This window comes from Manis pentadactyla, chromosome 9 (assembly GCF_030020395.1).
Source record: "Manis pentadactyla isolate mManPen7 chromosome 9, mManPen7.hap1, whole genome shotgun sequence".
In the NCBI taxonomy this organism is placed as follows: Eukaryota; Metazoa; Chordata; class Mammalia; order Pholidota; family Manidae; genus Manis; species Manis pentadactyla.
Genome location: NC_080027.1, coordinates 98,980,416 through 98,992,499, shown reverse-complemented (window position 1 = coordinate 98,992,499; position 12,084 = coordinate 98,980,416). Strand labels below are relative to the sequence as shown.

Sequence of the window (12,084 nt, the reverse complement as noted above, 5' to 3'; positions counted from 1 at the left end):
TTTATTTTCTATCATAAAAGTAGCCCAGGTTCTTTGCAGAAAAGTTTTGAAAATATCAAGAAAATGAAGAAAGGAAAAACTCTATCATCCCACCACCCAGAGGAAACCACGCTCCCATCCATCTTCCTTCCTCCCCTCTGAAAAGAAGAATCATACTGTTTTATAACCTGTTTTTTTTTTCACATGGGAATATATAATAAACTTTCTTATTTGTCAGTAAATGCCTTTCATGATGTCCTTTTAAATGGCTGCCTAACATGCCATTGAGGACCCATTTATGTGACCAGTCTTAGTGTTGTGATTTACGTGTTTGTAGCCAAATTATCATGCACATCCATTTTTTTTTTTGAGAGGGCATCTCTTATATTTATTGATCATATGGTTGTTAACAACAATAAAATTCTGTATAGGGGACTCAATGCACAATCATTAATCAACCCCAGGCCTAATTCTCAACAGTCTCCAATCTTCTGAAGCATAACAAACAAGTTCTTACATGGTGAACAAGTTCTTACATAGTGAATAAGTTCTTACATGGTGAACAGTGCAAGGGCAGTCATCACAGAAACTTTCGGTTTTGATCACACGTCATGAACTATAAACAATCAGGTCAAATATTATTCATTTGATTTTTATACTTGATTTATATGTGAATCCCACATTTCTCCCTTATTATTATTATTATTTTTAATAAAATGCTGAAGTGGTAGGTAGATGCAAGATAAAGGTAGAAAACATAGTTTAGTGCTGTAAGAGGGCTAATGTAGATGATCAGGTGTGTGCCTATAGACTAAGTATTAATCCAAGCTAGACAAGGGCAACAAAACATCCACGGATGCAGAAGATTTCTCTCAAAACGGGGGGTGAGGTTCTACGCCTCACCTCTGTTGATCCCCAATTTCTCACCTGATGGCCCCCCTGCGACTGTGCCTGTCTTAGGTTGTTCCTCCCTTGAGGAATCTTACCCGTCTCTGGCTAACCAGTCATCTTCCGGGGCCATACAGGGAAATGTTAAGTTGGTAAGTGAGAGAGAAGCAATATTGTTTGAAAAGGTTAGCTTTTTACTTCTTTGCATATTTATGCCCTGTGGCTTCTATGCCCAGCATCTGTCTTGAGGTATCTTTACCACTTGGAAGAATTATGATACTCGGTAATTTCGATATGAGGCACGAATTCTACTTAAGGGTTGTAATTAGGAAGGAAGAAGAAAAGCTATAGAAGTAGCAAATGGAAGAAAACATGGGAAGATTGATTATTTCTTTGACATATCTTCTTGTAGTGTAACATAAGCATGTGTAGGTTTTAAACTACTAATTAAATTGCATCATACACATCCATTTTTAAGGAAATGCAATTTGATAGGTTTGGTAGGATTCTGGGGTCATTAACAGGCAGGATGGCCTAGGGAGGAGAAGGGGAAGGGGGCTTTCCATAGATGTTCAGGCTTGGGGCATTGTGGAGGCAATGTGCAGCTTCGGGGATTGATCTAGAGGCCTGTCTCTTGTGTAAATGCTTGTCTCCCAGCCGCGGGATAGCAGATGACGGTGTATTTCTGAACCTGCTGAAAGACCCTGAGGCTGGACCTCGCTAGGCGGAAGCTTGGAGTCACCTCAGCTTTTGGAGATTGGCCCCTGGTGTGTGGTTCTAAAGGCCAAGGCAAAGGGCACATGTACAAAAATTCATGGATTTGTGGTTCAAAACTTTGAGTGTTTTCCTTAACACATAACATTTTTTGGAGTCCTTGGAGGAAACAGTCAACTCGTGTTTCTTTTGTCTTAGAGTAAAAAAAAAAATTTTAAGCACGTACAGCAACTTTTTAATGCCCACTCAGGCTGAGAATGTTCCTGCCCAAAGTAAAAAGATGTTCTTGGCTGGAGTGGGTAGACGGCCACTGTGGAGCCCTACCCTAGGGCCTCCCAAAGATGATTAAACGGTCCTTTGCAAAGAGTGCTGGCGGGGATCATCTTGAGGGTCCCTTGGTGGCTGGCTCTGTGGGTCACTACATCACTCTGTGGGTCATTTAAGTGCATTCATTTCTGATGTCTGTTTTCAGTTTCTTGAGGGAATAACAGGAAAAGAAGGGACAGGTGTGTGGGAAAAATGGAAGTTCCTATGGCCAGGATCCTCACCTGACCCTAGAACTACTTGATGTAACTGGCCTACTGCTAGGCTAATGCTTCCACACCTGTTAGCAATGAACTGTTATTGACTGAGTCACTGTATAAAGAGCTCTGCCCAGTGCTTTGGGTGGAGGCAGAGATGGAGATGGATTAGGGACCAGCAGACTGCTGGATGTGGACGTGATACTAGCGCTCAACCTACCCTGTGAGAATGAAGCCGGGTATAAATGCTTTTACCCAAAGAATGTTTTGTTGTAATTTCTCAGTCTCACTGAATCCATAGTGATCTTGCCTGAGGCCAAAACCCCCAGGCGAGACAGGTGGAAGGTTTCTACTTAAGGGCAAAGCCGGACTTTTGCTGGGGGGATAGCAAGAAAAACTCAGGAAAGGATCTGTTTAGGCTTCCTACCTGGCCGTGAGTGTGGTCCACCCCAGCTTCCTTCTCCCTCTTCTTCCAGAATGTGTGTTCTCAAGGTAAGTTCCCAGGACCAGCAGTGGCAGCAACTCCTGAAGCTTGCTAACAATGCAGGTTTCCAGGCCCCACCTCACACCTACAGAAAGTGGGCATGGTGTCCCTTGCAATCTGCTGTGACAAGTCCCCCAGGTGATTCTGATGACCAGTAAAGTGTGAGAACCCTGCCTCAGACCAGGCTCCTGGGGGTGATTTTGATTCTGTATATAGATTAAAAGGTACAAGCAGGTGTGAGCCAGTCCCAGAAATGGCAGGCTTTCTTGAACCTTGCAGATCAGCTGAGTTCACAAGTATTGAATAAGTATTTATTCCCTGCCTGCTCTGGCAGGCACTGTGCTAGAGGCTGGGGATCAGAGGGGAAGACTGGTGTGGCCCTTGTTCTCCTCTGGCAGACAGCCTGGGGCAGGTGAGGATGTTACACAGGCAGATTAGAACTTGGTCCCTGCTACAGTAGGATATAGGGTGCTGTAGGGCTGGGATGGGCTTCTGGAGTTGATAGTGTTGGGGCAGCCTCCCCAGGGGAGGCGATGTTCCGGCTGTGTTCCTGGGCAGAGGCCCGCAAGGGAACTGGGTCAGTGTGGAGGGAACGAGTAAGCTAAGACTAGGGATATGGGGTTGTGGATAAAATGAAAGTTCTCACCTGGCCCTGGTCGGCTAGCTCACTACACACATGTGGGCAATATGTTGCTATTGACTGTATATAAAAAGCTCTGCCTAGTGCTCTGGATGACATGGTGGCATGGCTGCAGGAGAGCAGAGGCTGGAGTCGTTGCAGTGCCCTGGGCAGATTGGCCCAGAGGTAGAGACCAGCTTGCTGCATGCAGACCCGCTCTGAGTGAATGGGATTTTAGTGATTGACCTGCCACTGTGGAAATAAAGTTGGGTATAACCCTTTCACCTCAAGAACATTTTACTGTCATTTCTTTGGTCACACTGAATCCATAGCGAACTTGTCCGGGGCTGAAACCCATTGGCAAGACAGGGGTGCGCTGGGTCTTTCAGCCCCTTAGGAATCTCGGAGAAGTCAGGCTGCCTAGGAATGGTCTGAGGAATAGACAGGTAGGAGCATAGGGGGCCAGTTGGGGGCTGTTGGGTTGCCCAGGTGGCAGCATCCAGTGGACTAGGGTGGTGAGGAGGGTTGGAGAGGAGTGGGTGGTGGCTGCATGCCTGAGGATGGGGAACCCAGGGAGGGGGCGCCAGGGTGTGCTGTGGGGCTTTGGGGTGGCAAGCATGTGGCAGGCGTCCAGATGAAGCCTGTTGGGGTGGCTTTTCAGTGAGCTTCAGGTGCACTCCCCAAGACAAAGGGCCTCTGAGCAGTGTACTTGGGGCCCCTAGCACCAGCCCACCCAGGGCTTGGGGGCAGCTCAGGGTGGGGAGAGACTGGAGGGGGTGCTGGCTTCAGAGACATAGATGCCAAGGCTTTGCGTAGGTGGGAGCTGGTCTGCTGTGTGGCATTTTGTCATCACAGGGGACCGAACCATGGCTTAGCAGGTTCACACACTGTCCTGGGCTGCTGTCACCTGGTGAGAAGAGATGAATGACAGATGGTGCATCTAGCTGTGAAGAAGGGACTTGGGGTGTGTATGGGTGCCCTCTTCCAAGTGAGATTCCCCCAGGCGGGTCCTGAGTGGGAAAGGCTAGGGGGCCTGCAGATCAGAGCTGCCTGCTCTATTTATTTAGTAAGAACACAGCTCATTTTCCAGCCAGGTAGGCTTTACTTTGGGTGTTTTGGCGCTTGGGGACAGGATTTGAAGGTTCCCCATGCCCCAGCTAACTTCCAGCTGCTGTGTGGGTCTGGTCCCCTGAGTCTGTTCTCTGGCATGAATGTGGTGGGTCTGTGCACTTCCTCCCGCAGCTTGTCTGGTGCTGCTTCCTCAGTCTCTGTCCTGTGGGTGATGAGCCGCGTGGTCTCCAACTTCCCTTTCTCTCTAGACAGTGCCTTTGTTTACTTTAGGGCCAGAAGGGGTGAGCCTCCCAGAGAGTCCTGCCGGTCAGCTGTCTCCTCTGTGCCTGACCTTGTGTGTCAACCTCAATGGGCCTCTGTCTTCCTGGCGCCTGTGCCCATTATAGATGTGCCTGCATGCCACCGCAGCTGGGAGTGTGAGGCCAAGGGCAGGACATTCTGGGACCAGCAGGGACTAGCCCACAGCACTGGGACGAGAGGCTAGTGTACCTGTGTTCAGGGAATGACCACATGCCCTTGTTTTGGTGCTAGTACCTAGTAGTCCCCAGAGGTGAGTGTCTGTTCCTCCACTCCCACTGCTTTACTCGTACTCGTTCGGCACTCGGATTTCCCCTCCTCCTCGGAGAATGGGTGGGCACCCAGGCCTTGTGGGGCACACGCTGCCAAGTAGGCAGAGAGCCTGAATCTCCACTCCTGTACTCCTAGGCGAGGTCCCCAAAACCCATTCAAGGACCAGCAGGATGAAGACGTCTGGGTGAGGGCCCTAATACTTGGAGGTGAAAGTGTGGTTCAAATTAGATTGTTAATTTGTGTGTTTAACGTATTGGGGGCTTTTGAATTTATTTATTTAAGATCATGATGGAAATGCCTCCCTGTGTAGCTGAGTGCCTGGTTCTTGTGCATTCCTGGAGTGGGTTGGCTGCAGAATTTGGGATGGCCGAATTCTGAGTCATGCTGGGATTCTGGTGCATTAGAAGCAGAATTTGTGAAAACCGGTTTTGAAAACCAGAAGTCGAGAAAGGTTATGGAAAGCTACTTCCTTATGGCAGTTTTCCCTCTCTCCACCCTTTGCTCCTTGGAGGGTAGATACTGCTTTGCAGAAAAGTACCTGGTGTTGATTAGGGTGTGAGCCACTATGTCCTGAGCAGAGCAGCATGTGGGGAGGCTGGGTCTGGCCTCTACACATCAGATAAATAGTACTTGTCAAGGCCTGTGGGCACAGGCTGTGGTTTTGAAATTTGTATCTACTTGTAAACCTAGTAAATGACAGACTGTGTTTATTAGTAACTTCTGTTGATTGGAGAAAAGGAAGTGTTGCCCCACAGTAAGCAGGAAGACTACTTTCCATGATGTTATTTCTGTGTGGGTGGGGCCTTCCTTCCTAGGACTAGGAGCTGGTCCTAGTCATCCTCCTCCCCAACCTGGTGTCCATCGGGAGTTCCTGGGTGTGCGCAGCTGACCGCCTAGGCAGGAAGGAAGGCATAGTGAATTACTTTTTAATGTGCACTTTTTTAGATGACTTACGTATTTGCTATTTTGAAAGTAGGAGATGTGAACTAAAAAGGTTAGGAAAATGCAATTCAGGAAAATACAAGAAAAGACCATTACTACTCATATTTCCTAAATGTAGAAATTAAAAAAATTTTGGTCAATTCAATCTTTTTTCCTTTTGTGAATTTTTCTTAAAAGCATCATTATAAAGTAGGTATAATCCTGACCTCGGGGCTGACATGCTTAGAAACCAGAAGTTGGTGCTGGACTCCGAGTTAGGATGGGGTGCAGCATGGAGGGCTGGAAGGGGTTTCCAATCTGAGTGCCCATTGGGCAGTGGGCCAGTCAAGGTAGACCAGGGAAGATTGGCCAAGAAATCAGTGGTGTGAAACTTTAGTTCATCATTATGGTAACTTGGATGAGAAATTCAGGCAGAATTAGTTTTAAGCCTGATAAAGTCTGAAATAAACAGGTCTTAAGTTCTGAGGATGATTTGATAGCAGCAGGTAAGGTGAGGTTTTGGAATTATCAGGCCTTGTGGCCTATGAGAGACTCCTGCCTCGCTTGTCTGTATTGGATTTAGAGGAGAGCAAGGGGAAGGCCTGTTTCCGGGGACCCCTGGGACAGTGAGGTGTGGTGGATGATCCTGGGGCCACCAACAAGTGTCCTGAACAAATTGCCTGTCCCTGATGTCGGGTGCTTCTACCCCTGGGCCTGATGATGGGGAGTCCTTGCGAAGCCTCTTGAGCCCTCACCGGCAGCTGTCTGAGCTCTGATTATGGGCTGTCTTCCCATGCCTAGCATTTGGTGTGTGGGGCTCACCCTTGTTTACTGCCACAAAGCCCAGACAGAGCCCAGATCAGTGCCTGGGATATGAAATGGCACCAGGTGGGCTGGGCCAGCTCCCTTTCCCATCTCCTGTCTCTGTCAGGGTTATGGTCACCTAGAACCTTCTTGGCTTTGACTAAGGTGCAGGTGGCCCATTAATGCCCAATTGGTGCCCTCTCCCTGCAGGGGTGCCTTGGAGTTGGTGGGTGGGGAGGTATCGTGGCGTGGTGGGCACAGAGCAAGGGGGACCAGATCAGACCCCAGGGCTGCATTCAGGAGCTGATCTGCCTTTGCCAGTTACTACCTCCCTGGCTTTGGTTTTCTCCTTGTGAGATGGAGGTGCTCGCTTGTTTATGGAGATGAAGAGCCGAATGTGTAAGGCTCCCCAGTCCAGGGCCTGGCGCCTGCTCTCATACGGACGTGAGGGTTATCCGAGGGCAGGCTGCGCAGGGCATCCCAGCTCCCCAGGCTCCAGTGAGGGAGGGGTTCTAGCCATGACTCTAGGACCCCTGCAGGTCTCGGTGGAATGACAGGGCTCCTCTCACGGGCGGAGCCATCCTGAGAAGTCCTGGGTTGGGTCAGAGGTCCTTGCCAGCACCCTTGCCTGACGTTCCCACCTGCCTTTGCTAATCAGCCTGCGGACAAGGTGGCACCCAGGAGGTGCCCGTGTAGCCGTCCCTCTGCTGGCCCTGCTCAGCCTCACGCGGGCGCCCTGCCTGGGCTACCTCCTGCAGCCTCCTCCCAGGTGGTCTGGCAGACCTCTGAGTCTCAGCACGTCCCCACTCCTCCTGCTGTTCAGGGTCTGGCTGCTCCTTCCCATTGTGATTTTTCTTCAGTCCCGATATGTCCACAGGGCCATCCTAGCCCCACGTGGGCCTTAAGCCCTTGCATGATGGGCAGCCCTCACATGACGGGCAGCCCTCACCCACGCCTCAGGCACTGCTGGGGTGAGGGTGGGGGAGCTTGCAGCTTCTTGACCCTGACCTACATTAAGAAGCACCCTTTCTGCTGTGACTGCCCCCCACGCCCCACCCTGAGATGGGAGAAGAGCTCCCACACGAGAGAAACAAGCCTCACAAGAAAGGCCTGCCCAGAGTGGGCCCAGGTGCTTCCTTCCATCTGGGTCCTGTTGCTGGTTTCAGTGCCGGGTGGTATTTTCCAAATGGGCTGCGCTGTGGTCTGGACTGCTGTTTGGGAACATTGGCTTAGCAAATTGAGCCTGAGGGTTGGGAGGGGGCTCTGGCTGCCCCTGGACTGTGGGTGTCTGTCAGGGGTTTCATCAGGTACAGCAGGAGTGGCTGGGGACAGGCAGCCTCTGAGGGGCTGGGGTCTGGGCTCCGGGGTCCTCCAGGAAGCCGCTTTGGGAGTGATGTCTCCTCCCCAACCTACAGTGTTGGGCTGGAGGGAAGCACCAGGCTGAACAGCACACCAGGGTTTGAGGCCTGGCTCTGCCACTCGGGCCGGGGACTGTAGGCTAGGGTGTGTCAGAGGGTGGCCGTGAGGCCCAGGTGAGGTGTGCTGGGAACACAGCCCTGACCCACGGAGTTCACTCTGCCCAGCGTCTCTGCTCTGGGGGCCACTTGAGCCCTGGGCCTTTGTCTCTCTCCTCTGGCCAACCTGGATCAGAAAGGGAGGCCAGTGAAAAAACAAATGGCCAGTCGCTTCTGCCCAGTCTGGGGAGCATCAGTGGGGTGAGTATACCCCATGTGAGGTGTGGAGCACCCCCTACTTGCCTGCTGTCTTCCAGCCCTGAAGGATGGCTGCCGTGTTGGGGGACGTCATCATGGTGGTCCGAGGCCTTGTCAAGCTGACTCAGGCGGCCGTGGAAACCCATCTGCAGCACTTGGGCCTCAGTGGGGAGCTCGTCCTGGTGGCCAGGGCCCTCCAGTCCACGGCTGCAGAGCAGATGGGCATCGTCTGGGATAAGGTGCAGGTAAGGCACTGGGCTGGCGGAGAGGGGCCAGTGGGAGCTCTCAGTGACAGCCAGTGGTGGGTGGGGATGTGTGTGTGCTATTCCGGAGACACTGGGCCCGTCCAAGGGGGCAGAGGTGTGGAGCGGGAGAAATCCTCCCCAGGGTGGGAGCCTCGTGGTTGTGAGGCTGCCGTGTGCTTCCAGGTTTAGTTATAGGAGCTTCCCAGAGCTGGGAGCCCTGGAGTGTGTGGCCAGAGCACTTGTTAGGTCCATATTCACTGGCACTAAGCAAGTACCTACGTCAGGCACGGGGCAGAGCCTGGGAGGGACCCGGCCCATCCTGCAGGGCCCTCTGGAGAGCTGCCACACCCCCTGTCTAGCCTGTGGTGCTGAAGAGAGGCCTCTTTAACTTTGGCAATTAAATGAATCACAAAGAAAAAAGTGTCTGCCTCTTATCTCTCACACTGCCTTTTGTGCTGTGGTCCAGACAGCCTTGTCCCTAGGGTTCCCTGCCATGCTGTTGCCCTGCTCAGCGACCTGCAGTGCCCCTGGGGCTGGTGGGGTGGGAAGGGTGCATGTGCGTGTTGGGGGTTGTACTGCAGAGGGTGTCCTGCCACCTCACTCCTTCCATTTCTGTCCTGTGATTGGCTGGCCTTCTGGACAAAGGACGTGCATGCTGTCCAGTTGGGTCCATCACAGCCCGTGGGCCTCTGCTCGGCCTGTTTCAGGATTCTCAGCCCCTCCCCTCCTGCTCTCCAAGGGCCCAGTGGTGATAAGGTGTCTTCACACCGTGATATCATCCAGGCCTTACTGTGGCCCCGGGAGGGCCAGGCCTGCATGCTTACCCCTTTTCTCAGATAGGGAAACTGAGACTAAGCAGTTGGATGTGAGTCCTGTGATTATTGAGTGACAGGACCCAACCTCTCCCTTGTCTGAGACTCCGTTGGCCCCCCTCTGCCAAGACTGGGCTGTGGCCCTGGCTGCCTCACTCGGCCTTTTCCATTGAGGAGCCCTGTCCTTCCTGCTGAACATTCACTTGGGACACAGTCAGGAAGGGAGGTTGCCCAGGATGGAGTGCCGAGGCCTGGGCAGGCCTCCCTGAGAGGCCGGGGACCCCTGCCCAGGCTCCCGCTCTGTGCCTCTGCCCCCTTGGACAGGCCTGTGGTCTCTGAAAGAGGCAAGGCCACCCCCCATAGTTCCTCAGAGAGGAAAGGGAGTGGTGGTGCCCCACAGCCTCCGTGGTGCTCCTGTTCCCAGCTGGAGTACTTGGGTTGGTGCTGCCTCTCTGAGGGGACGGAGGGCCAGATTCCCCAGAAACCAACCCCCTGCAACTCGAAGGGTTTGTTAATTTATTCTTAGCAGGCCTCCCACTGAGGCCCATTTGCTGCCTGTGGGACCTCACAACCACATCACAGGTCACGGCCCTTGCAGGCCAGGTGGTTGCCTCGGGAGTTATGGGGTAGAGGGAGGGACCCCTGCCCCAGACACCCTCACTCCAGTGAGAGGTGCCCATCGAATCCAAACTCAGTTTACTTCTGCTCCAAGAAGAGAGCTGCCAGGTGGCTTCAGTGGCCGGCAGGGCCAGCCCGGCCTTGGGCTCCCTGCTCTGCCATTGGCCAGCTGTTGGGCCTTCCCCAGGTTGCTGCAGTTCTTTCAGCCTCAGTGGCCCATTTATGAAACGAGGGTAATAGCCAGTCTTTTCCTCCCCTGTGGGCAAGTCTTTTCTCCTTAGATCTCATAACATCTTTTTTTGTTTTATTAAGGTATCATTGAAGGTTTCACATGAAAAGCAATATGGTTACTACATTCACCCATATCATCAAGTCCCCCTATACCCCATTGAAGTCACTGTCCATCAGTGTAGTAAGATGCCACAGAGATCTCATAACGTTTTAAGAAGTGGAGAGTGGGAAGGCCTTGGTTTGCAGAAGTTGTGGGCAGTGTGGTGTGTGCTGAAGCCATTTCGGAGCCATCAGGGAACGCAGGCCAGGGTCCTACCTCAGGAGCTGGTGCTGCTTTAATTATGGCCTCTTCAGCACTGTTCTCTGGCCCCATCTGCAGTGGGGAGCCCTATTTTCAGATGAGGAAGTAGCAGAGGGGTCAGGACCTTATGCTAGTCACTCAGGGTTCAAAAGTAAGAAGAACCTGGGCTGAAGTTTGGGTCTCAGCGACTGTTACAAAGAAACATGGTGTGTCCCCGTCCTTGTCTGCCCTGACTCCCTCATCCTAGGGACAGTCAGACCAGTCTGGTGACAGCCCCTTAAAGAAGCACTCATGGCTGGCTGGCAGAAGCCCTGACTGCGTGGCGCTGGCCTGCAGTGGTGGGGTCCCCATCCTGTGCTGCCCCCGTCATGGGTCTCTGGCCATGCCTTTACTGCTCACAGCCCCCTGTCTTGTGCCCTGGTGCACCCTCCCAAAGCCCAGGAGGCCCCCACCTCAGTCTTGATTGAGGTGAGCAATTCACTGCCCTGATCGGTGGTCGCTTTCTGGCCATGGCTAGACCACCAGCAGGTGCTTGGCTGTGTGGCTTGCCTGGGACCGCAGAGTGGAGCCCTGACAGAAGCAGGACTGGAATCCTGGTCTCCTAGCTTTCAGGCTGGAAGGCACTGCTCGCCTCTGGAGCCTGTATGGACCGTGGAGTGTGTGATGTCCCGCCTGGAGGGCTGGAGGGCAGAGCAGTGGTAGTGTGCTGCCCTGTGCAGAAGGGATGGACCTGTGGAGGAGCTACTGGTGGCCTCCTGCTCCTCTCACTCTGGCCTTTGTTCCCTGCAGGGGCAGGATGTGCAAGGGGAGCCTTACCCCCAGAGCTTCGATGACCCAGAAGCAGAGCTCCACTTCTCAGAGCCTCAGGCCTCAGGACCCTCCACACATTTCTCTGAAGCTTCCTCCCCTGACCATTCGCCACCCCCGCCCTGGGATCACGCCTGCAGTGAGGGCCTGGCTCCTGCCTATGTTGCCAGCGGACCCTTTAGAGAAGCTGGGCTCCATGCTGCCACCCCTCTGAGCAGGGTGACAGGGACGCTTTTTGTAGACCCCAGAGGCCCATTCTTTGCCATGGGCCTTCAGCGAAGGCTCTTCCACCAGGACCAGACCCCCATGGGGGGCCTTACGGCTGAGGATATTGAGAAGGCCCGGCAGGCCAAAGCTCGCCCTGAGAGCAAGCCGTATAAGCAGGTGGTACGTCCAGAAGGGCCCCTGGAATTGGGTAGATGGTCCCCACTCATGGGGGTGCTGGTCTTTGGTCTCCTGTGGTCCTGAGTTTTCAGGGACATGGAGGCCCCTTAGTGGAGTATGCTGGCAGGGAGCTGCTGGCTTTGGGGGTGGAAAAGTGATATTGGGGGCACATGAACCCCTGAAGTTTGGTCCTGTCCCCATTTGCTGATTCCCTGGGCTCTCTTCTCTCCCTCTAGCTCAGTGAGCGGGCTCGGGAGCGGAAGGTGCCAGTTACAAGGATTGGGCGGCTGGCCAACTTTGGAGGTAAGGTGGCTGTGTGCCCCTGTGCCCCTTCACCAGCCCTGGCACTCCAGTCCTGGCTGAGTGGAGCTGGGCCACCATGGGGCCTGCATGGAGATGTAGG

The 12,084-nt window shown here is 53.2% G+C and overlaps 1 protein-coding gene across 2 annotated transcripts in view; it reads left to right on the top strand.

The window, feature by feature from the left end:
* COQ8A (coenzyme Q8A) overlaps positions 1 to 12,084 on the top strand; it is a 38,810-nt gene that overhangs the window by 12,400 nt on the left and 14,326 nt on the right. For both annotated transcript variants that reach the window (XM_036918414.2, XM_036918415.2), the window contains 3 exons: positions 8,343 to 8,528; positions 11,280 to 11,684; positions 11,918 to 11,984. In XM_036918414.2, the coding sequence (XP_036774309.2) occupies positions 8,352 to 8,528; positions 11,280 to 11,684; positions 11,918 to 11,984 (649 nt within the window). In that variant the 5' untranslated portion in view covers positions 8,343 to 8,351. The remainder of the gene's footprint in view (positions 1 to 8,342; positions 8,529 to 11,279; positions 11,685 to 11,917; positions 11,985 to 12,084) is intronic.